At 35.1% G+C, this 26,578-nt stretch overlaps 1 protein-coding gene across 1 annotated transcript in view; it reads left to right on the forward strand.

Moving 5' to 3' along the window:
* Positions 1 to 26,578, forward strand: part of LRRIQ3 (leucine rich repeats and IQ motif containing 3) — a 167,897-nt gene that overhangs the window by 1,837 nt on the left and 139,482 nt on the right. The window contains exons 2-3 of the mRNA XM_001097148.5: positions 13,168 to 13,416; positions 18,757 to 19,080. Coding sequence (XP_001097148.4) covers positions 13,168 to 13,416; positions 18,757 to 19,080 — 573 coding nt within the window. The remainder of the gene's footprint in view (positions 1 to 13,167; positions 13,417 to 18,756; positions 19,081 to 26,578) is intronic.

Raw genomic sequence — 26,578 nt, forward strand, 5'->3', positions numbered from 1 at the left:
CAGCAGAGCCTGTATGTCTGGGGTCTGTATATTCTAATAAGGTGAAATAAACAAGAAGTAACCAAATAAAAAAATCCAGTGGTAACAGTTGTAAGGAGACAAACGGAGTGATGTGTTAGATTCTATCATTCAGAATATTAAATAGAGTATTTCTTGGATCTGGGATGGTGTCATACAGAATATTAAATAGAGTATTTCTTGGATCTGGGAAAGATGGCCATAGAAATGGGAAATTATTTTTTCTCAATATGACTATATCATGCAATCAAAATTTGCTGGAAATAAATATACCATATTATCGGCTATGGGGTCTGTTCTCTTTCTTTTCTCAAATTTTCGTTAATGTTAATTTTTAAGTAAAAAAACTAAAAAACACTGTATATAAGCCGGGCGCGGTGGCTCAAGCCTGTAATCCCAGCACTTTGGGAGGCCGAGACGGGCGGATCACGAGGTCAGGAGATCGAGACCATCCTGGCTAACACGGTGAAACCCCGTCTCTACTAAAAAATACAAAAAAAACTAGCCGGGCGTGGTGGCGGGCGCCTGTAGTCCCAACTACTCGGGAGGCTGAGGCAGGAGAATGGCGTGAACCCGGGAGGCGGAGCTTGCAGTGAGCTGAGATCCGGCCACTGCACTCCAGCCTGGGCGACAGAGGGAGACTCCGTCTCAAAAAAAAAAAAAAAAAAAAAAAAAAAGAAAAAAACACTGTATATATGAGTAGGAGTATATTTCCATGGCAGTTGATTGTTGGGGGCCAAAAAAGTATAGAGATTTTATTTAAGTTCATATTCAAAATAATAAAACAGTGCGATATGATTGTTTAACATCTTAAGCTACTAGAGTATTATTTTACTAGAGTATTCACCACAGAGTTTTTCCATTTATCAGAATATTTTCTGTTTATCAGAATATTATTTTACCAAAGTAAAATATATCAGTCCAGCCAAGCTGTAAGCCCATTAATTCTGCACAAATCGAACACACAGGAAATAATCTATTTAGTTTTGGATTCCACATTTTTAAAAAGACATTGAACATACTAGACTATAATAAATTGAAAAATTATATTCTATGGAGGCATTTGGGCTTTTTATTTCTTGGAGGATAGTAGAGAGTATCTGAAGAGCTGCCATAAGGAAGAATGAGATAGATTTTTTAAAATAACTTTATTGAGGTACAGGTTTAGAACATTTTCATCCCCCCATTAAAATGCCTTCTAACCCATTTACAGTTAATGCCAGTTACATTGTTTTTTTTTATTTCTACAGACATAACTATGACTGTTGTGTGGAAATTATAGAAAAGCATGTTTTAATTTCCCCCCCTTCTTTATAGGAGGAAGTTGAAGCCAAATGAATAGGGTCCTGGATTATGTACTGTGGAGCTCATAGTGCATGCTGTGGTCAGGCCAACCTAGGACTGTACTAGTTTCCAGTCCTTGTGCTTCATGGCTGTGTTTAACCACTGTTTCCTCCTGCTACCCTTCCTGACATGCAACAAAAGCAAAAATTCTCTTTTTGCAGTTTGTTTTATTTGAATTTATTTACTCAGCTAGCCTGTTCCCAACTTATTTCTTAAATATTTTTTTCTCACTATGCCCTGTTGGAGGAACCCTCATACCCCTCAACTTTCCGTAGTGCAAGGAAACATTGTCCCACCCTTGAACTTTTATTATACTTCCTCTCTTAGTATTTTGTGGAATTTTTTTTTTTTTTCCAAATGGAGTTCCCCAGTAGTGTAATCATAATCTACTTTGTCCAAATACCAACATGAGGTTTCGGGGAGGGGAAAGGGACAGGGAGAGGGCAAGTACTTGAAGACTATAAATTAGTAGAGTCAAGAATTAAATTTTAATTAATGTAATACAATATTTATGGCACTTAAGAGAAAGGTATTAATGGCTTAATTTTAGGAGATACAAAATCTGTTCCGTGAAAACTAACCAAGGAGTGTTTTGGGCTAGAAGAAATATTTGTTGTGCTAATTTCCTTATTAAGAGGTTATGATTTTTGTGCAGATTATTTTCTGTGAATGTTTTTATTAATTTTGACTGTTTAATATCCATCTTCTGGCTCACCACCTTTTAGTTTTTTAGGTTTATGCTTTTGCAGTTTCCAAATTGGAATAAAAATACAAACTGAAAAATGGTGTCTCACAAAAGCTTTTTTTCTGAACAGAAGTATATAACTTTCTAAAATTTAAAAAGCCAATACATTTAAATAAAAAAGTTATAATTACAAATGAATTCTGATTCCTTGTTCTGAATGACTTTTCATGTCATTTGAAAACATATAGAATATGCCATGAAAATATGTTTTGTGCTATCAAGGTTATTTATATTAACTTAAAAATGCACTGTATTCTATGTTCATTTTCCAGGACACATGTACTGGTCTGACTGTTCTACTAGACTCTCCCCTTCTTAACTTTTAAAATATATTTTTTCTGTGATATAAAATCATGGCAATTCTTTTATATTTTTAGAGACAGGATTTTTATTTTTAGAGACAACCTTTCACCCAGGCTGGAGTGCAGTGGCAGATCATAGCTCACTCCTGGACTCATTCATTCTCTTGCGTTGCCCTCTCAAAGTTCTGGGATTATACGGGCATGAGTCACTGCGCTGGCCTATGACAATTCTTTATTAAAATAGTCATTACTTAACAAATCTGTTATCAAAATAAAGAGTATTTTAAAGATATAATTTCTTTATTTTGTTAATAGAGAAGAGATAATATATTGCAGACATTCTAAACTAAAAATAAAGTTTGTAATCACAATATGTATAAAATATTACCGATTAGAATCCTTACAATTAGATTTTCTAAAAACTGAAGCTTTTAATTTTTTTTTTATGATTTGATTTTATATGCAGATATCTTTTTTTTTTTTTTTTTTGAGACGGAGTCTCGCTCTGTCCCCAGGCTGGAGTACAGTGGCGCGATCTCGGCTCACTGCAAGCTCCACCTCCCAGGGGTTCACGCCATTCTCCTGCCTCAGCCCCCTGAGTAGCTGGGACTACAGGCGCCCGCCACTGTGCCCAGCTAATTTTTTTGTATTTTTAGTAGAGACAGGGTTTCACCACGTTAGCCAGGATGGTCTCGATCTCCTGACCTTGTGATCCGCCCGCCTCGGCCTCCCAAAGTGCTGGGATTACAGGCGTGAGCCACTGTGCCCGGTCTTATATGCAGGTATCTTAACAGCTGTTGTGATAATTCTGGAGTCCAGTATTCAGATTTCCATTTAATATTATAGTTCATGCTTATAAAATAAATTACTTTCATGTAGACCATCAAATCTAGTATTTTAATATATTACTTAAAATAATGATGATCTGTCTTCCTAGTACCTAAAAGGTTCAGCGAATAAGTTTTAAGTCTAAAGGTACACTCAGCAAAGGCTTTGAAAATTTTCTTTTCAATATTTATTATATATCACATTTGGAAAAGAAATAAATATACAAAATAAATATTTTTTACTTCTTAATATTTAATTTAGATATATTCATGAGTTATAACCTTGTATAGTTATACTTAATGTGTTTGCCGTCAAAGTTGGGAGCAAAGATGAGGTATAACTGATAGGCATTTTATTTTATAGAAATGGTTTATATAGTGTGATTAAAATGTATGATAATTTCAAAATTAGTACTTTAGTTGATATAAACTAAGGAAAGGTTTACTGATAATGGTACTGATTTATTTTTAACTGCAGAATTTCTTTGAAACTGTAGTTGGAGCTTTGATACTTTCTGTAATGTGTTGCTATACTTAATTTGCCTTTGAACATTATATTATTATTTGAACTTGATAATTTACAGATGTGTATATACATTTCACAAAATAGTTATAAAATTATCAAAGTCTAAAATGAACAAAAGTGACTAGATTCCTCCTCTATGTGCATATTTGAAATTTGCAACAAGTGGTAAGGGGCTTTTAACTTGGTAGAGGAGGATATATCAATTGCAGTGGTTTTTAGCTTCCCTTGGTAGGCAGTAGAATCATATGGGCCCATAGCTGCAATGATATGATTCAGGGGATATGCTCTGGGGCCTGCTCATTTGAGTTATTCCAGTTTTTAGATGTACAGTATAAATAAATAATGAGAAACAAAACTGAAATGCTGCATGTGGTAGTTAAAATATGAAAAATCTCCACTTTTCCAAAATGATTGGAAAGTTTGACAGAATATGTAGCTGAATAATATGAATAACTGACACATACATTATATTCTGAATATAGAACACTAATTTTCTAATAAAAAACTTATTTCTGTAATTTATTAATCATGTTAATCTTTCCTTTTAATAGCAATAACCAGGTATTACTATGTTCTATTTTGTAATTTGTAAAATATTAAGTTTGTTTATATACTGGCAAGTACATTTTGTTGGCAGAGGTGAATATTAATAGAGAAAATGAATATAAATTAGTATAGTATATGGGGAAGACTGCTTATAAGACTAAATTAGTGTTCATATCACATCAACTAAAAAGAAACCAGTTGAGAAGAGTTTAAAATATTGAATACATATAAAACAAAAATCAGTTAAGAGGAACTGAAAAATATGTTTTCAGACACCTTGGATAAGATTTGGTATTGGAGAGGAATACAAGAATTGGGAGAGAGGACGACAGGTAAGAATTGAAAAAAAAAAAACTACCTGTTGGGTACTATGCTTACTTCTTGGGTGACAAATTCATTCATACTCCAAACTGCAACATTATGCAATATACTTTTGTAACAAACCTGCACATGTACTCCCTGATTCTAAAATAAAAGTTGGGAAAAAATTAACTCTGAATGTCCTAACAAATAAAGAAAGGATATATTTTGGAGTAAGATTTATTATTGCATGGTAAAAGTAACCACAGAGAGTATATGGAAAGACCTCCCTACTCTTCACTAAAGATCTGAACTACAGGTTGATGGTTAGATGCTTTATATTATAGAAGAACCTACATATAATCTGAGTAAAGTATTTATGTTTTAGAGAGACTATAGATCTTTATGGAGTCTTCTGGAATGAGATAATGATAAAATATCCCCCCCCCGAAAATATTGGCGATTGTAATTAAGAATTACAATTTTCTTGAAAACTAACTTAATATATTTATTACTTTTCTCCTATTTACTTTGGATTAAATTTGCTCTTCTTTTTCAAGTTCTAGAAATGGCATCTTAGATGATTCATTTTAGATCTTTGCTCTTTTCTAGTATATGTATTCCATGCTATGAATTTCCTTTTAAGCACTGCTTTTACTATATCCTACAAATTTTGCTAAATTTTACATTTTATTTTTATTAGTTCAAAATATCTTTAAATTTTTATTTACCTATGTGTTACTTAGAAGTGTGTTGTTTATAAATCTCCTAAGTATTTGGAATTTTCCAGCTGTTTTATCAATAAACTAAACTGTTATCTAGTTTAATTCTATTGTAGTTTGAGAGAAGATGTTGCATGGCTTCTGTTCTTTTGAATTTGATAAGACATGTTTTATGGCCCAGAATGTGGTCTGTCTTGGTGAATGAATCCTCCATGTGAGCTTGAAAAGAATGTATATTCTACTGTTGTTGGATGAATTAAAATAAAACTAGTTACTATTATTATTTTGGACAAATTATTCAACTAAGAATAAGAAAAATAAGAGAATTTTATTTTATCCTCACTTGTTCCTTTCCCAACACTTTCTTACCATAGATATGAGTATCTGACCTATATCATTTTTCTTGTTCCTTTCCCAACACTTTCTTACCATAGATATGAGTATCTGACCTATATCATTTTTCTTGTTCCTTTCCCAACACTTTCTTACCATAGATATGAGTATCTGACCTATATCATTTTTCTTCTCTCAGACCTTCTTTTAATATTTCTTACAAGGCAGGTCTACCAACAACAAATTACTTCAATATTTGTCTAACAGAATTTATTTCTTTTTCACTTCTAAAGAATAATTTTGCACAATACAGTGTCCCTTGATATAGTTTTTGAAGCATGTATTTTATCTTGAATTGTTAATGGAACTAGGCATTCAATTAATTTTGTAGAACTTACTGTATTAGTCTGTTTTCATGCTACTGATAAAGACACACCCAACACTCGGTAATTTATGAAGAAAAAGAGGTCTAGTGGACTCACAGTTCCATGTGTCTGGGGAGGCCTCAGAATCATGGCAGGAGGTGGAAGGCACATCTTACATGGTGGCAGACAAGAGAAAATGAGAACCAAGTGAAAGGGTTTTCCCCTTATAAATTCTAAGTCAGTGAGTTTTTTTTCTCTTGACACTTTAAATATTTCACTCCACTGTCTTCTGCCTGCATGGTTTCTGATAAGTCAAATGTAGTTATTATCTGTGATCCTTTATAAGTAAGATTTTAAAGAAATTATTTGGCTTTTTCCAAGATTTTTTTTAACTTTTGATTTTTTGAAATTTGTGTATTAAATGCCTAGGTGTGATTTTTTTTTTTTTCTTATATTTATCCTACATGATGTTCTCTGAGTTTCTTGAATCTGTGGCTTAGTGTCCGATGTTATTGTAAATTCTCATTCATTATTGTTTTAAATACTGCTTTTATTCCTTTCTATTTTTCCTTTTTTGGCATTTTCATTACACATATGTTACACCTTTAGAAGTCCCATACTTCTAGAATATTACTCATTTTTTTCAGTCTTTTTTTTCTCTTTGGTTTTTAGTTTTGAATGTTTTTGTTGGCATATCCTCAAAGTCAGAGATTCTTTTATCAGTCACTTCCAGTCTACTAATGAGCCCTTCAAAGGTATTCTTCATTTCTGTTACAATGTTTTTGGTCTCTACCATTTCTTTTTTATTGTTTCTTAGAATATCTATCTCTCTACCTCCGTTATCCATCTGTTCTTGTATGTTACCTACTTTTTCTGTTAGAGCCATTAGCATATTAATCCTAGTTGTTTTCAATTTCCAGTCTGATATTTCCAACACCCCTGACATCTGTGTGTCTGTTCCTGATGAGTTTCTGTACTGCCTGTCTGTTGCTACAGTTTTGGGGTCAGCAGTTTACCCTATGATCTTACTTCTTTTGTGTAGCTAAGAAGAGTTGTTGATTTTCAGTTTGTTCAGCTTTTTAATGTGTTATTAGGATGGAGTGACTACTTCCAAGCTCCTTACATGCCATACTGGAAATTGCAGGTGCTTTGATACACTTTTTGAAGCATATATTTTATCTTGAATTGTTAATGAAACTAAGCATTCAATTAATTTTGTAGTGCTTACCGTATTAATCTGTTTTTGTGCTGCTGATAAAGACACACTCATCACCAGGTTATTTATAAAGAAAAAGAGGTTTAGTGGACTCACAGTTCCTTGTGGCTGGGGAGGCCTCAGAATCATGGTAGAAGGTGGAAGGCACATCTTACACGGCAGCAGACAAGAGAGAATGAGAACTAAGAAAAAGGGGTTTCCCCTTGTAAAACCATCAGCTCTTATGAGACTTATTCACTACCACAAGAATGGTATGGAGAAAACTGCCACCATCATTCAATTAATCTCCACTGGGTCTCTCCCACAGCAAGTGGAAATTCTGGGAGCTACAATTAAGATGAGATTTGGGTGGGGAAATAGCCAAACCATATCATTAAGTGCCAAACACTGTTCTATACCCTTTATGTTGACTCATTTAGTCCTCATAACAATTCTATGGGCTGTTATTATTATCTTCTTTTTACAGAGGAGGAAACTGAGGTACAGGATACATAACTTCCTTGAGATCACCAACCTCAGAACAACTTATATTTCATTTCCTTTTTCTGTACTTAGTTTGTAGGGTGCTTGAAAAATAAAATGAACTTGTTGTAACCAGTAGAATGTGGCTGAGGGGATGCTTCCATTGAACCTAAGCCTTAGGAAGTCTGACAGGTTCTGCTTTTATGCTTTGGGAGCCCTTAAGCATGTAGAAAGTCTGGCTCCCCTATTTCAGACACACATGGATAGATGACATAGAGAGGACAGTTCAAGATAGAGAGGTCCTGAGACAGTATGGAAAGAAAGGCTGGTTCATCTCAGTATCCCAGCTGAACCTAACCTTCCAGCAGTTCACTGGAGGAGTGAACTGACTCATGCTTCAGCCACTGTCAGTTGGAGAACTGCTTACTTCAACTTAGTGAATACACAAAATCTTCAGAATAACAAAATGGTGGTTATTTTAAGCCAATAAATTTTGGAGTGATTTGTTACAGTACATAAATAGCTGAAAAATAAACCTTTTTTTGTTGTTGTTTTGCAAGACATTGAGTATTAGCTGTGGATAATTAAAAATAAAGGAATGTCCAATAGATTTCTACTGAAATGGGAGAGACTTTGTCATTTGTACTTAGAAGTCTTTTAAAGATTCCTTCCCCATAGTTTGCTATTTCTCTGAGGAAAGGAAAAGATAGACATGTCTATGAAACAGACATTTATTGAAATCTGACTTAGTTCTATGTCAGGTCCTATGCAAAAATTTGAAAAAACCACCTAACCGTAAAACAACTTTTCTGTTCACAGGGTACATATAATTTATTGGAAAACAGGGCCATTAAATAATAACACATATAAATATATAATCACTAAATTTGGGATGTGGGGATGTGGGGATGTGGGGATGGAATCAGAGTCTAAATAATGACTAGGCAATGATTTGCCAAAGAAGGTTACACTGAGAGAGAAGTGTGACATCCTAAGATAGCTGGTTAGCATATTTTATTAACTAAGAAGCGAGGGTTCTTAATAGTTTGGATTTTTTTTAATTTTTGCTTTAAGTTCAGGGAGAGATGTACAGGTTTGTTACATAGGTAAACTTGTTTCAGTGTAGTGTGTTGTACAAGTGATTTAGTCACCTAGGTGTTAAGCCTAGTACTCATTAGTTATTTTTCTTAATCCTCTCTCTCCTCCCACTCTCCACCCTTCAGTAGGCCCCAGTGTGTTGTTCCCTTTTATGTGTCCATATGTTTTCATCATTTAGCTTCCACATATAAGGGAGAAAATGCAGTATTTGGTTTTTCTATCCCTGCATTTTTTTTTTTTTTTTTTTGCTAAGGATAATGTCCTCCAGCTTTATCCGTGTTCCTGTAAAGGACATGATCTCATTCTTTTTTATGGCTGTATAGTATTCCATGGTGTAAATGTACCACATTTTCTGTATCCAGTCTACCATATATGGGCATTTAGGTTGATTCCATGTCTTTGCTATTGTGAATAGTGGTACAGTGAACATATGTATGCATGTATCTTTATAATAGAACAATTATTATTGCTTTAGGTATGTACCCAGTAATTGGATTGCTGGGTCAAATGTTATTTCTGTTTTTAGGTCTTTGGGAAATTGCTACACTGTCTTCCACAATGGTTGAACTAATTTACACTCCCACCAAAAATGTATAAGCATTCCTTTTTCCCCACAACCTCACCAGCATCTGTTATTTTTTGACTATTTTTTTGTTGTTTTTTAATTTTTATTTCAGTAGTTGTTGGGGTACAGGTAGTATTTTGTTACATGGATAGGTTCTTTAGTGGTGATTTCTGAGATTTGAGTGTACCTGTCACCCAACCAGTGTACACTGTATCCAGTATGTAGTCTTCTATCCCTCAGGACCCTCCCAACCTTCACCCTTGAGTCCTCAAAGTACATTATATCATTCTTAGGCCTTTGCATCCTCACAGCTTAGCTCACACTTATATGTGAGAACTTACGATATTTGATTTTCCATTCCTGAGTTACTTCACTTTGAATAATAGCTTTCTAGGCTCCATCCAAGTTGCTGCAGAAGACATTGTTTTGTTTTGTTCCTTTTTGTGGCTGAGTAGTATTCCATGGTGTGTGTGTGTGTGTGTGTGTGTATCATATTTTCTTTATCCATTAATTGGTTGATGGGTACTTAGGTTTGTTCCTTATCTTTGCAATTGTGAGTTGTGCTGCTATAAACGTGTGTGCATGTGTCTTTTTTAATATAATGAATTCTTTTCCTTTGGATAGATACCCAGTAGTGGGATTGCTGGATCAAATGGTAGTTCCACCTTTAGTTCCCTAAGGAATTTCCGTACTATTTTCCATAGTGGTTATACTTGTTTACATTCCCACTAGTGGTATTCCCTTTTCACCACATCCATGACAGCATCTATTGTTTTTTGACTTTTTAATTATGGCCATTCTTGCAGAAGTAAGGTTTTAATTTACATTTTCCTGATGATTAGTGACTTTTTTTTTTTTTGCTTATAATAGTCAATGATTAAAGCTAAAAAGTAGGCAGTTGAACAAAATGGGGGAAAATACATTATATTAAGTAATATCAAAAAGATCTCAAATTTGAATTTAATATGTCCTTAATTAACTAGTACTTAATTCTTACAATTCTTTTTCTAATCTTTTTGATTGAAACTGAAAAGTAGACTGTTGTACAAAATGGAAAAAAACGCATTGAATTAAGTAATATCGTGAGCATTATCCCAAATTTGGTTTGTGTGAACCAATATTTCGTTTCTTCCTCAAACTCTATGTCTTATTGACAGGAAACTTTCAGGTGAGGCAAGAGTGCCAATCAAACCAGTTCCCTTATTATATATTACTCATTTTATGTAGAAAAATGTTTGGACATATTTAAGAATTTTGGTGGGAAAGGACAATGTTATTTTATCATGTTCATTATAACAGCATTTGTTAAATTTCACAAAGCTACTAGCAAGGATATTCATCTAATAGCTAACATTTGAATGTCTCACATAAGAGTAGAACCTCTCATTTTGGAAAATTATCCAGTGTATCTGAGATCAGTAAGGAAAATAGAAAAAACTACACTTTGGAATAATACCATTAGTAGTTCATTGGCATGTTCAAATGACATATAGACAGCATTCATGCAGAAGGTTTAAAATAAAAAATTATTCCTGGTGGATGAATCTATAGACATTACTAACTATATTTGATTAATAGTACTGTTGAGAATCCCTGAAAATAAATGCCAGGAAGAAGATAGTATCTTCATAAAGAAATAGACTGTTAGAGATTGAATAATCAATGTGAGAAATAAATTCTTTGAAATAAAAATACTTATATTTATTTATATAGCTATATATTAAATAAAATATATAATTTTGTGTACATATATAATTTGTGTACTAATGTCATGATTAACAGTATAAAATCACCTGTAGCTTTATGTGAAGAAACGAGATCTCTGAAGTTCCGTGTGGATGGGTGTTGGTTTTTCAAGGACTTTTTATGCATCTGTGAGCTAAAAAAGAAATGAAAATTAAGAAAGTGAAAAGGCAAGCCACAGAATGGGAAAAAAAGTCTTTGGAAAACACATATCTGACAAAGGATTAGTATCTGAAATAATACAAATAACTCAAACTCAACAATAAGACAATACTACAATCAAAATATAATGGACAAAAGATCTGAACAGATACCTCACCAAGGAAGATATACATATGGCTAATACGCATATGAAAGATGCTCAACATCATGTATCATTAGGGAATTGCAAATTAAAACGACCAAAATCAAAACATTGGCAACATTATATACTGGTGAGGTTGTGGAGCAATAGAATCTCTCATTCATTGCTGGTGGGAGTCCAAATGGTACAACCACATTGGAAGACAGTAGCAGATTTTTACAAAATGAAATACATTATTATATGATTCAGCAAACGAACTCCTTGGTATTTATCCAAGTAAGTTGAAAACATATCCAGACAAAAGCCTGCACATACATTTTTATAGCACTTTTATCCATAATTGTGTAAAGTTGGAAGCAGCCAAGACACCTTAATAGGTGAATGGATAAATAAACCAAACCATGGTGCATCCATGTGATGGAATGTTATTCAGAACTTTAAAAAATGAGTTATTTTTCTAAAGACTTGCAGGAAATTTAAGCTTTCTTTAAATGGGGAAAGAGTTACGTCTTTTCTATTTTGGAAGTCCAAGTGATGCGATGTGGATATTATCCTGCATCCCAGCACCAATAGAGCTTGATGAGTTTAATTTGTAAAGGTTTATTTATATCTGTCTATTCCATATCTGACTCTATATTTGGAAGACTGGTTTACTTGTAGTTGAGGCTAATCTTTCTTAAGGTGTTTGTCGATCACCTGTTGACATTATTCCTAGGCCCTTAGCCCAGAAATTCTGATACAGTAGATATGAGATGGGGCCCATGAATCTGCCTTCTAGTTAATTCATTGATACTTAGAGTTTGAGGATTCTAGTTTTAGGCCTTGGTTATGATATATAAAGTAACCAGTGTCTTGAAAGAGTACAAGAGTGTATCTGGATTTTCACATTTATTCTCATTTGAATTACACTGATTTAGTTTATCTAAACATGGTAGAAATCGATTCTTCCATTGGGGAACATTGTTGATCTTAAAACACACTTCCAAATAGATGACTTGAGCTCATACATTCTCTTCTCAGCTATCTCTGACTACCTTTTATGAAAGCTGAAATTACTCTTAATAAGTGAAAATTCATATATATGAGAAATACTGTATAAAATTATATTAAAAAGCATTGATCTAAACATTTTAGATAAATTTAAGTAGTCAAAATTTAAAGCTATTGGAATTCTGGAGCCTAATTGCCTAACTGAGTTGAATGTAAATATTGTGACAATGAATTTTCTCTTTAAGATACAAATATTATTGATAACATTTGAAGGCCTGTATAGCACCTTAATTTTATCTGGCTACATTGTTCAGCCTCTTTCACAAAGATTATCACTCTCCTGACTTGTTTATTATTCAGTGTACTTCTTTAACAGTATATTTTCACAACAATTATTATACGAGTTATACAAGGTATTGTTTGGTTTGTTTGTTGTTAGTTGTCTTGTCTAGAAGGGATGATTTTATCTCAGTTTCTTCACTGAATTCTTTAAATATTCTATGAAAAAGGAAGTTTGTCTTCCTCTTGCTAATTAGTTTGTTCATTGGTGAGTGCAGTGATAACATTCAGATTAGCTGTTATTGAAATGTTAGACATTTAAGTTATTTTGGGATAGAAAGTTCTATAAGAATTAGTTTTTAAAAATTTTAACTTTAATAACACTTTTTACTTACACCATCTCTTGGCAAAATTTTGTTTGTTTTCAGGTAAATTTTTGAAAGTAGAAAAAAAAAATCAAAGCAATTTCTAATCTTTCCTAGATGTTTCATGGAACAATCACAGAAGAGCTAACCAGTCATGAAGAATGGAGTCACTATAATGAAAACATAAGAGAAGATCAAAAAGATTTTGTTTTTGTGAAGTTCAATGGACTTCATTTAAAGTCTATGGAAAATTTGCAGTCTTGCATCTCTCTTAGAGTATGCGTCGTCTCAAACAATTTTATTACAGATATTCATCCACTTCAGAGTTGTATAAAATTAATCAAACTTGATCTCCATGGAAATCAGGTAAGCAATAGGCATTTCAGTTATTTGCATATATATATTTTTTTAATTTATTTATTATTATTATACTTTAAGTTGTAGGGTACATGTGCATAACGTGCAGGTTTGTTACATATGTATACTTGTGCCATGTTGGTGTGCTGCACCCATCAACTCGTCATTTACATCAGGTATAACTCCCAATGCAATCCGTCCCCCCTCCCCCATTTAGAAAACAATGGGGTTTTCTAAATATACAATCATGTCATCTGCAAACAGGGACAATTTGACTTCTTCTTTTCCTAACTGAATACCCTTGATTTCTTTCTCTTGCCTAATTGCCCTAGCCAGAACTTCCAACACTATGTTGAATAGGACTGGTGAGAGAGGGCATCCCTGTCTTGTGCCAGTTTTCAAAGGGAATTTTTCCAGTTTTTGCCCATTCAGTATGATATTGGCTGTGGGTTTGTCATAAATAGCTCTTACTATTTTGAGGTACGTTCCATCAATACCGAATTTATTGAGCGTTTTTAGCATGAAGGGCTGTTGAATTTTGTCAAAAGCCTTTTCTGCATCTATTGAGATAATCATGTGGTTCTTGTCTTTGGTTCTGTTTATATGCTGGATTATGTTTATTGATTTGCGAATGTTGAACCAGCCTTGCATCCCAGGGATGAAGCCCACTTGATCATGGTGGATAAGCTTTTTGATGTGTTGCTGAATCCGGTTTGCCAGTATTTTATTGAGGATTTTTGCATCGATGTTCATCAGGGATATTGGTCTAAAATTCTCTTTTTTTGTTGTGTCTCTGCCAGGCTTTGGTATCAGGATGATGTTGGCCTCATAAAATGAGTTAGGGAGGATTCCCTCTTTTTCTATTGATTGGAATAGTTTCAGAAGGAATGGTACCAACTCCTCCTTGTACCTCTGGTAGAATTCAGCTGTGAATCCATCTGGTCCTGGACTTTTTTTGGTTGGTAGGCTATTAATTATTGCCTCAATTTCAGAGCCTGCTATTGGTCTATTCAGGGATTCAACTTCTTCCTGGTTTAGTCTTGGAAGAGTGTAAGTGTCCAGGAAATGATCCATTTCTTCTAGATTTTCCAGTTTATTTGCGTAGAGGTGTTTATAGTATTCTCTGATGGTAGTTTGTATTTCTGTGGGGTCGGTGGTGATATCCCCTTTATCATTTTTAATTGCGTCGATTTGATTCTTCTCTCTTTTCTTCTTTATTAGTCTTGCTAGTGGTCTGTCAATTTTGTTGATCTTTTCAAAAAACCAACTCCTGGATTCATTGATTTTTTGGAGGGTTTTTTGTGTCTCTATCTCCTTCAGGTCTGCTCTGATCTTTTTTTTTTTTTTTTTTTTTTTTTTTTTTGTTGAGACAGAGTCTCCCTGTGTCGCCCAGACTGGAGTGCAGTGGCCGGATCTCAGCTCACTGCAAGCTCCGCCTCCCGGGTTCACGCCATTCTCCTGCCTCAGCCTCCCGAGTAGCTGGGACTACAGGCGTTCGCCACCTCGCCCGGCTAGTTTTTGTATTTTTTAGTAGAGACGGGGTTTCACCGTGTTAGCCAGGATGGTCTCCATCTCCTGACCTTGTGATCCGCCCGTCTCGGCCTCCCAAAGTGCTGGGATTACAGGCTTGAGCCACTGCGCCCGGCTCTGCTCTGATCTTGGTTATTTCTTGCCTTCTGCTAGCTTTCGAATGTGTTTGCTCTTGCTTCTCTAGTTCTTTTAATTGCGATGTTAGAGTGTCAATTTTAGATCTTTTCTGCTTTCTCTTGTGGGCGTTTAGTGCTATAAATTTCCCTCTACACACTGCTTTAAATGTGTCCCAGAGATTCTGGTATGTTGTATCTTTGTTCTCATTGGTTTCAAAGAACATCTTTATTTCTGCCTTCATTTCGTTATGTACCCAGTAGTCATTCAGGAGCAGGTTGTTCAGTTTCCATGTAGTTGAGCGGTTTTGATTGAGTTTCTTAGTCCTGAGTTGTAGTTTGATTGCACTGTGGTCTGAGAGACAGTTTGTTATAATTTCTGTTCTTGTACATTTGCTGAGGAGTGCTTTACTTCCAATTACGTGGTCAATTTTGGAGTAAGTACGATGTGGTGCTGAGAAGAATGTATATTCTGTTGATTTGGGGTGGAGAGTTCTATAGATGTCTATTAGGTCTGCTTGCTGCAGAGATGAGTTCAATTCCTGGATATCCTTGTTAACTTTCTGTCTCGTTGATCTGTCTAATGTTGACACTGGAGTGTTGAAGTCTCCCATTATTATTGTATGGGAGTCTAAGTCTCTTTGTAAGTCTCTAAGGACTTGCTTGATGAATCTGGGTGCTCCTGTATTGGGTGCATATATATTAGGATAGTTAGTTCTTCCTGTTGAATTGATCCCTTTACCATTATGTAATGGCCTTCTTTGTCTCTTTTGATCTTTGATGGTTTAAAGTCTGTTTTATCAGAGACTAGTATTGCAACCCCTGCTTTTTTTTGTTCTCCATTTGCTTGGTAAATCTTCCTCCATCCCTTTATTTTGAGCCTATGTATGTCTCTGCGTGTGAGATGGGTCTCCTGAATACAGCAGACTGATGGGTCTTGACTCTTTATCCAGTTTGCCAGTCTGTGTCTTTTAATTGGAGCATTTAGTCCATTTACATTTAAGGTTAATATTGTTATGTGTGAACTTGATCCTGCCATTATGATATTAACTGGTTATTTTGCTCGTTAGTTGATGCAGTTTCTTCCTAGCCTCGATGGTCTTTACATTTTGGCATGTTTTTGCAATGGCTGGTACCAGTTGTTCCTTTCCATGTTTAGTGCTTCCTTCAGGGTCTCTTGTAAGGCAGGCCTAGTGGTGACAAAATCTCTAAGCATTTGCTTATCTGTAAAGGATTGTATTTCTCCTTCACTTATGAAACTTAGTTTGGCTGGATATGAAATTCTGGGTTTAAAATTCTTTTCTTTAAGAATGTTGAATATTGGCCCCCACTCTCTTCTGGCTTGTAGAGTTTCTGCCGAGAGATCTGCTGTTAGTCTGATGGGCTTCCCTTTGTGGGTAACCCGACCTTTCTCTCTGGCTGCCCTTAAGATTTTTTCCTTCATTTCAACTTTGGTGAATCTGGCAATTATGTGTCTTGGAGTTGCTCTTCTCGAGGAGTATCTTTGTGGCGTTCTCTGTATTTCCTGGATTTGAATGTTGGCCTGCCCTACTAGGTTGGGGAAGTTCTCCTGGATGATATCCTGAAGAGTGTTTTCCAGCCTGGTTCCATTTTCCCTGTCACTTTCAGGCACCCCAATCAGACGTAGATTTGGTCTTTTTACATAATCCCATACTTCTTGCAGGCTTTGTTCATTTCTTTTTCTTCTTTTTTCTTTTGGTTTCTCTTCTCGCTTCATTTCATTCATTTGATCCTCAATCGCTGATACTCTTTCTTCCAGTTGATCGAGTCGGTTACCGAAGCTTGTGCATTTGCCACGTATTTCTCGTGTCATGGTTTTCATCTCTTTCATTTCGTTTAGGACCTTCTCTGCATTAATTACTCTAGCCATCAATTCTTCCACTTTTTTTTCAAGATTTTTAGTTTCTTTACGCTGGGTACATAATTCCTCCTTTAGCTCTGAGAAATTTGATGGACTGAAGCCTTCTTCTCTCATCTCGTCAAAGTCATTCTCCGTCCAGCTTTGATCCGTTGCTGGCGATGAGCTGCGCTCCTTTTCCGGGGGAGATGCGCTCTTATTTTTTGAATTTCCAGCTTTTCTGCCCTGCTTTTTCCCCATCTTTGTGGTTTTATCTGCCTCTGGTCTTTGATGATGGTGATGTACTGATGGGGTTTTGGTATAGGTGTCCTTCCTGTTTGATAGTTTTCCTTCTAACAGTCAGGACCCTCAGCTGTAGGTCTGCTGGAGATTGCTTGAGGTCCACTCCAGACCCTGTTTGCCTGGGTATCAGCAGCAGAGGCTGCAGAAGATAGAATATTTCTGAACAGCGAGTGTACCTGTCTGATTCTTGCTTTGGAAGCTTCCTCTCAGGGGTGTACTCCACCCTGTGAGGTGTGGGGTGTCAGACTGCCCCTAGTGGGGGATGTCTCCCAGTTAGGCTACTCAGGGGTCAGGGACCCACTTGAGCAGGGAGTCTGTCCCTTCTCAGATCTCAACCTCCGTGTTGGGAGATCCACTGCTCTCTTCAAAGCTGTCAGACAGAGTCGTTTGCGTCTGCAGAGGTTTCGGCTGAGTTTGTTATTGTTTACTGTGCCCTGTCCCCAGAGGTGGAGTCTACAGAGACAGGGAGGTTTCCTTGAGCTGCTGTGAGCTCCACCCAGTTCGAGCTTCCCAGCAGCTTTGTTTACCTACTTAAGCCTCAGCAATGGCGGGCGCCCCTCCCCCAGCCTCGCTGCTGCCTTGCAGGTAGATCACAGACTGCTGTGCTAGCAATGAGGGAGGCTCCATGGGCGTGGGACCCTCCCGGCCAGGTGTGGGATATGATCTCCTGGTGTGCCTGTTTGCTTAAAGCGCTGTATTGGGGTGGGAGTTACCCGCTTTTCCAGGTGTTGTGTGTCTCAGTTCCCCTGGCTAGGAAAAGGGATTCCCTTCCCCCTTGCGCTTCCCAGGTGAGGCGATGCCTCGCCCTGCTTCAGCTCTCACTGGTGGGGCTGCAGCAGCTGACCAGCACCGATCGTCCGGCACTCCCCAGTGAGATGAACCCAGTACCTCAGTTGAAAATGCAGAAATCACCGGTCTTCTGTGTGGCTCGCGCTGGGAGTTGGAGACTGGAGCTGTTCCTATTCGGCCATCTTGCTCCGCCCTCCAGTTATTTGCATATTTACTGAAATTTCAGTATTATTTAATACGTACTTATGTTACCTATCCACAGTATTTCTTAAAGATGGTCTTTTATCTAAAATATAAACAAAAATTTAACAATAAATTAAAAGCATGTAAGATGTATATAAATACAGACACTTTGATGTAAATGAAAATGCATAAATAGTGTGTAATTCGGTATGTTTCACTTCTTAAATCTACAGCCTGGATTAGGAATGCCTCATGCTTCCTTAATTTTCCTTAGGTAAGGAAAGTATTTTAGAAAAGTTTAAAGAGTCAACCTATTACAAAGGAATTTTCATTGAACAAAAAAGTATCGTTATGCATTTTACTGTACTACTACTAATAAATTATCTCAGATGCCCAGTGTATTATGGTTTTCAACTAGCCATCATCGTATAATTATAAATACTCTATTTGCTTATTAATTAGAAAATTGCTATTTGGGCAATATTGAATTTTAGATGTGTAATGTTTTAGCATTTTCTGTGCTTTTTGAAAAAAGTAATTTTGGAATTTAAAGTATTTTTAATAATATTTCAGATAAAGAGTCTACCAGATAACAAATTTTGGAGTGGATTGAAGAATCTAAAACTCCTCTATCTTCATGACAATGGGTTTGCAAAGTTGAAGAATATATGTGTATTATCTGCCTGTCCAAACCTCATTGCCCTCACTATGTTTGATTGCCCAGTAAGCCTTAAAAAAGGATATAGACATGTTCTTGTTAACAGTATATGGCCTCTCAAAGCACTGGATCATCATGTGATTTCTGATGAAGAAATAATTCAGAACTGGCATCTTCCTGAAAGATTCAAAGCATGTAACCATCGACTTTTCTTTAATTTCTGCCCAACTTTGAGAAAGGTAATTGGCTTCTTTAGGGTTTCATTTTAATTAAATGTATAAAAGGAAAATTTTAGCTTCTGAGTTCTATATCTAAATTATATGAACTCTTTAATATTTTTGCATCATGTGTATAAAATAATATAAACCAGTGAATATATTTGTAATGTCTATCTGAAACTTTATAAAAGTTTGTATGCCTACTACATGAAAAGCCTGAAATGATCAAATTGTAGAGAAACAAATTGTTGTTTTTTAAATTGAAAGTAAATCTCTAATTTATTCAGGATTTGGTATATGAAAGACTCCATTGGGAAATACTTAATGTTTTTTGAGAGCCTTAAAGGACAACTTAGATTATTATTAGAGGAAGATAAAATATTTATTTCTCACACAATTAATTTGATTATTTAACAAGATCAAACCATCATTATCTGTTGGTTTATAAAATGTTAGAAGAAGTGATTGTGAAAAGTTGATGCCTAGTTAATGGTTACAGACTACTTAAGTGGATTTACAAAAACATAAGGAAACATTCTTTGTGACACATGAATGAGTATTAGAACAAATCATTTAAGAGTTCAAAAGAATGGGTTAAATTGGTACAAGATATAGTAACAATGTAAGTTGCAGGAGGTGTTTATAATATGTTCTAAAGATATGTGAAGTCACATATATGTGTGTAGAAAATTTGAGGAAGAATAGAACATCATTTTGAACAGTGAGTATATCTAAAAGAGTATATAAACATTGAACAGTGATTATGCATGGAAAAGCTGAAAATTACAAAGTTGGAAGAATTTTATTACTGCATATAATTTTTTTTAATTAGAGGTATATTAGTGATTTTGTATAGTTTTAAAAATTTAGGATTTTGATAATAATTTTGTAGTAATATTTAAAAATATAAAAAACACGGTACTATTTAAGTCTGATATCTTAACCTGGGCCCTAAATAAAGAATTTCACTTTGGTACTTCACTTGTGTAGTATGGCATAATCAAAGGTGGCAACACGCATGAGCCTTTTAAGGATAATCAAAGTGACTGAGATTCATTTAAGGAAGTAATGGAAAGTTGGGCAGTGGGCATTGAGAAAGAACTTGGACGACCTACTAAAGAGCTTAGACTTGATGAATATAATGAAGATTAATTGAAATTATTAGAGGTAGGAAAATTAGAGTAGGTCCCTCATAGTAAGTGCTCTATGAATAAATGGTATTGACAAGGTCTTTAGAAGGTGATCAACCCAACATTTTGCTAGCAGATTAATGGAGGATAGAAACCAAATGAGGGCAGGGGAATCAATTACTATACGTTCAAAATGATGTGATTAGGATTGATATAGGCGGATACCAGTAATAAAGAAGAAAGAACACAGTGGAGAAGACAGACACATATTCAGTGAATGCCATTGTGGTAGGTGCTTTATATATTTTATTTCTTCATTCTTTCTGAGTACCTATGAAAAGGACTGTCTGGGACTTGGAGATTCAGTGGTAAATAATACTGACAAAATTATTATCCTCTTTAAGTCTAAGGAAAAGGCAGAGAGACTAGATGAATCTGGAAACAAGAATAAAACAACTATAGAATGTCAGCTAGTGTTAATTGCTAAAGAAAAGAAAGTAAGACATTAACACAGACTGAAAGGGGTAGAGATTTGGGCTACATTAGGTAGGGTGGACAGGGAAGGCCTTTTTATTTATTCCTCATCGTTTCCTTGGATGTGGAAAAGCATTCTTTTACAGGAGAAAATGAAGCATAGTGAGGTAGGAACTTACTCAATATTGGACAGAAAATGAGTCATGAGCTGGGATTTCAGCAAGTCTGCAGTCAACATTGCATCACAAATGACAGACAGTACAGAGATTTGAGTGTGCTTTTCACACTGAATGTGGGAATTGGGGAAGAATAAGTGCAGAAATACTCCACTATTTTGAAGCTGGATAACTGGGACACAAAAAAACTTATTTATCAGAAATGGCAGCACTTAAAGAGTTTTGGTAAAAGGTAAGTTTGGTCATACTTATGTGAAAGCAGGATATTAAAGAAGAAATATTAACTAGACATTGGATATGAAAAACAAAAATTCAGAAATAGTGTTCTGGACTTTGAGTGTAAATTCGGGAGTGTTTGCTTGGGGTCATAGTTAAAGCCTAGTTCTCTCAGGTAAATACAGGGATCAGTAAAGGCTGAAAACTAAGGTTACAACCTTGGGGCACAGTCTCATTTTGTGGGTAGAAAGCAGTGTAACCAATGAAGATAAAGGATAATCGATCTCAGCAGGGAAGAGGAAAAAAAATTAAATTGAAAAAAAAAAAGCGCATTGGAAGAATTTTTGATGATAAAGAGGATGTCGCATCTTTGGAATTTCAGTAGCTTGCAGTTGTTGGATATGAAATTGTAATGGGTTATATGTAATTGCCAAATATAGAACCTTTACTGAGAATGTTTTGGACAGAAGAAAGATAAAGCTTTAACTATAGGAAATAGAATTTATGAAAGATCTATTAAAGTGAAGTGGTACTTACCTCACTTTAACTTACCAAATATATAACTTACCATATTTAGAAACTGAGGATAAATAAGTTTTGATTAGAAAGAGAAAGAGATTGAAAATATCATAAATGAAGAAATAATGGGAGAGAATCATTGTGAAGAAGTACGAATGGACAGCAACACAAATGGAGTAAGACATAAAGAGATATAGGCATACCAAATGCTGACGTGATTTTTGTGAGTTGTGGAGATTTAAAGAAATCTTTCTGAATAACAATTTTTGAGGCTATCTATAAATTTGTGTTTGTTACTTCCACTAAGCAAGGTTCTTTTGATTGTTCTTTGATCATTGAAATGTTTTATATTTTAATTTACAGCAAAAAAATAACTCTTTAGAAGGAATAAATGTAAACCTATGGGGATAATTATTTAGTAATGCTTGAAATATATGTTTTAGAACATTTCATTGGACTTATTAACGAGTATAAGAATATTATGAAAACAAAAATAATGAGCCTTGTAAGAGTTCACACAATTATTTTATTTAATTGGTATTCTTTCTTAAGGAGAGCTTGAATGTAGAAATTAAAGAAGCATATGCCCATTTGAAAAGAGACAAATCTAGTAGTGTAATTAAAGCTTGTGCCTTATAACACACACACACACACACACACACAAAATCCAGAAAGATTTTATCCTTAATTGTGACATAAAATGATTTCTAACCTTTATTTTTTGAGTCAGAAAAAAAGGAGGAAGCATGGATTCTTTTTTGCTGTATGAAATCAAAGTAACTTTACAAATTTGAAGTGCTTAGTTATCTAAAATCATATCATGGAAGGATATATATCTATATTTTGATTGTTTTATATATGTAACTTTTTAAAGATCAGAGTGATCTGGGCAAGAAACCAGTGCTATCAGCCAGTATTGCATTTTGTTTACATCTAATAGAAATCCTTCTAAATAAGGATTTTATTTTCATCATGTTACAGAAAATTAGGATATAGGAAGTCCTTCCTTGTAGTTGCTCAAGGAAATCATGAAGGACCAAGTTTATTCTAGCTTCCTGCTCTTCCACCTTTAGCAAGTGGACAGACCACCTACCTCTCATAGGCAATGAACTTCTTCACATCCAAGCATGTGCTTAGGCCAGAAAAAAGGATTGGTGAGAACAAAAATCACGTGCCAGTGAAGTCTGTTCATTTTATATTAGGAAATAATAGCTCCTGCAAATGTCTTACTTGATAGACTTCTACCACTGGAACTGCCTCACATGACTACCACTAGATAGAATGGAATCTGGTATGATGAGTATTTTAAGTGGACACATTTACTTCCTAAACAAAATCAATATTCTATTAATAAAAAGAAAGAAAGATTCTTGTAAGGCAGTTAATATTTCTGTCACACAGAGAAAAACAAATTGATAATGCAATACAAGATTGATACTTTAAGGTAGAGATTTCTAGCTTGAGCATTTAGCATCCATTTGTTCTTTTAATGTAAATGTCAAACAAAATATAAAAATGGTATGTATAATTACCAAAAATGATTTAAATGTAAATTTATAATTCACTCGATAGAGTAATATAGATTAAATAATTTTTGTAAAATTTAACGTTTTTTGCTTTCAAAAAAATATGAAAGATAAAGAATATACAATTATACAGTCTGTATGAAAAAAACCATAAAAGTGTCAAAAGTAAGATTATGCCTTATAAAAATTACATGTTTACATTTATGGATGTGACCTGAATGTAAATGTAAGTAAATTGTAAATGTATTATAAATGAATGTAAAAGCCAAAATGAAGTTGTTTATTGGCAAGAATAATTCCAGAAACGAAAGTAACGATGAACAGATCAACATAAAATGCTAAGCAAATATATATTAAGTAGAACAAAGGAAAGAACTTTACATTAATTTCAAACAATGTAGAATTCAGTATATAAAGGGTTAAATGTCATATATAGGAACTCTTTCATTGATAGAAAAAGTAACAGCCAAAATAGTGATATTTTAGTTCTGACCATTAATGTGCACAATAGTATTATGTAAAAACATATAAATACTTTGATAAATATAAGAATAAATAGAAAATATTGTAGTAGAAAGAAAACGTATCATTTTTATGTCAACAAATTGTGTGTGGAAAAATAAGCACATAGGGCTTCCACAATATCAAGAAAATGGAGTAGATATTCCTCTAAGTACAATTAAATATCCTTGACATTATATACGTAGTAATTACTGTGTATTATATAATTTATATAATCTGTAATAAACATATTAATTCCCTAAAACATTAAAATATATGTTCCTTAAAACATATAATGTAAAACATATAATTCCTTAAGATATTATATATAATAAACATATTAATATCTTAAAAATTATACAGAAAACAAACATCAATAGACTAAAAAGGTAAAGAGAAGAGGCAGACTGGATAGAACAATTGAAACCCAAGGAATGATACAGTGGTAAGTTCTTCATTTTGCTGGTTTGTTTTTCTTCTTCGGTATAACTCACAGTTCCCCAGAGGGACATAACTAATAGGATAGATAGATATATATAAAGAGGAGTTTATTAAGTATTCACTTACATGATCACAAGGTCCCACAATAAGCTGTCTGCAAGCTTGAGGAGTATGGACAACCTGTCTGAGTCTCAAAACTGAAGAACTTGGGAGTCCGATGTTTTGAGGGCAGGCAGCATCCAGCACAGGAGAAATATGTAGGCTGGGAGGCTAGGCCAGTCATTCCCCAGTGCCAGACTGCATAGACATACTTAGCAGCTGAAAGAACCCCTATACCTTCATATATCCAAAACCTGAAGCTGAAAAATCCAGCAACACAGAAGGGACAAAGGGTGCAAACAAACAGAAAAAAATTATGTAAAAAGTAACGGAAACTTGTGCTCTCTAAATGAACAGGAAAGGGTCAACCTAGCAAGACTGATAACTTTTAGAATATAACCACTCTACTGCAGTCAAAGTACAGAAAAATCTGTGGTCTCACATTCGCCCATGCAGCAAAGTCTGGGTGGGGAGTTTAGACCTCTCCCTTTTTGAGACTCAAGTGAAGCAACCCAACACCCTGTAGGGTGGTGTCAAAGGAGGCCAAGTAAGGAACCAGGAATTTCATTTCTGTTGGCCAGTTATAAGCCCTTACTATCCCATTGTAGTGCAGCATTCCTGCCCCTTCTTGCTGAGGTGGTGTCAGAGGAGAACTAATGGAGATCAAGACTTTTACCATTGCCTGGTGATAACAAGACTACCCCTAAAGCTGTGCCAATTAAGACTACACAGGAGCTATAACCCCTACAATATAAACAACAGAAAAAAATATACTGAAAAATGAACATAGCTTCAGGTGTCCATGGAATTATTATAAAAGATATAACTTTCATGTCATCAGAGTCTCAAGAGAAAACAGTGCAGTGCTGAAAAGGTGCTTGATTAAGAAATAATGGCTGAAAACTTCCCAAATGTTGCAATAGACACAAATCTGCAGATTTAAGAAGTTGAGAAAACCCCAAATCAGCCCAAAGAAATCCAATGCCAAAAAAAAATCTTAATTATACTTCTTAAAACTGATGACAAAGGAAAAAAATCTGGAAAACAAAGAAGAAAAACAACCACTTTACCTATAGGTGAAAAACAATGAGAATGACAGAAAATTTTGCACCCAAAAACCGTAAAGAATATAAGCAAGTGGCAAAATATTTTTCAAGCTCAGAAAATAATACTATCAAATCATAATTCTATGGAAATGAAAATATTCCACAGGAATGAAGAAGGAATTAATATATATTCAGGTAGAGGAAAACTAAGAGAACCTATTACCAGCATACCTCCCCTAGTATAATAGCTAAAGGAAGCGCCGTCTATAGAAAGAAAATGATAAAAGAAGGCTGTGGAATATCAGGAAGGAAGAAAGAACATGGTAAGCAAAAATATGGGTAAATGAAATACACTTTCTTTCTCTTGAGTATTCTAAATACTGTGTGAGCAAAAATAACACTGTCTCATGTTGTTCCAAATATATATAGAATGTATACTTAAGAAATTATAAACAGGAGTGTAAAGGGATGTTAAGATATATAAGGTTTCCATACTTCATCTGATGTGGTAAATTGGTAATATTAGATGGTTGTGACATTAGTTGACTGTGGTATGTATATTTAAAGCATCTACTAAGAAAGCTCTACAAAGAGATATACAAAAACACTATATGGAGAGGAGTGATGTCAGCAAGATGGAAGAATAGGAGATTCCCAGTTCTAGCCTTCCCACAGAAGCACCAATTTAGTAATTATTCATGGATAATAATGGTTTTGTGAGAATTCCAGAACCCAGGGGAGAGGTTACAGCACCCAGTAGAGTGCAGAATCTGGGGAAGAATGTTAAAAGGATAAAAGGAACAGTTTTTCTTCACATGTTTCACCCTTTCCCCAAGCTAGCAGAGCATCACAGTGAGAAGGACCTTTCTGGCCTCCTATGTCTCCAGTGGGGGAAGGAAGAGTCTGAGATGAATATTCATTTTCCTCAGCATTTCAGGGTGTTGCTTGAGAGGTACACTTCTATCTTGCCTCAGTCAGAATGTGGGAGAATTATCACAGCTAAATCATCAGGGGACAACTAGGAACAACAACAAAAAAGGGGGAGGGCAGAGCTCTTAGTGGTGGGCAAACACAGATATTGGCAGTAGCCCCATACCCCCTACCATTGGCCTTGACTGACTGTAGACCTGTCAGTATCTTCACCTAACAACATCTTCTTCCAGTTGGCCCCAGCAGACCAGAGAGACCTGACAGCTGGCCTCACCTGACCTTGGACCCCATCGGCCTCATCTGACTTAAGAGCCAGTAGACACTAGTCAGCAGGCTTCACCAACCAGAGACACCAGCCAGAGCCCCAGAATCCCAGGGTGCACTGACTGGTGAAGACCTTTAATTCCTAAAGCCAGCCTATGAAGATGAGAAGATTGTTTTAGATATAACTGCTTCTTCAA

This window comes from Macaca mulatta, chromosome 1 (assembly GCF_049350105.2).
Source record: "Macaca mulatta isolate MMU2019108-1 chromosome 1, T2T-MMU8v2.0, whole genome shotgun sequence".
Classification (NCBI taxonomy): Eukaryota; Metazoa; Chordata; class Mammalia; order Primates; family Cercopithecidae; genus Macaca; species Macaca mulatta.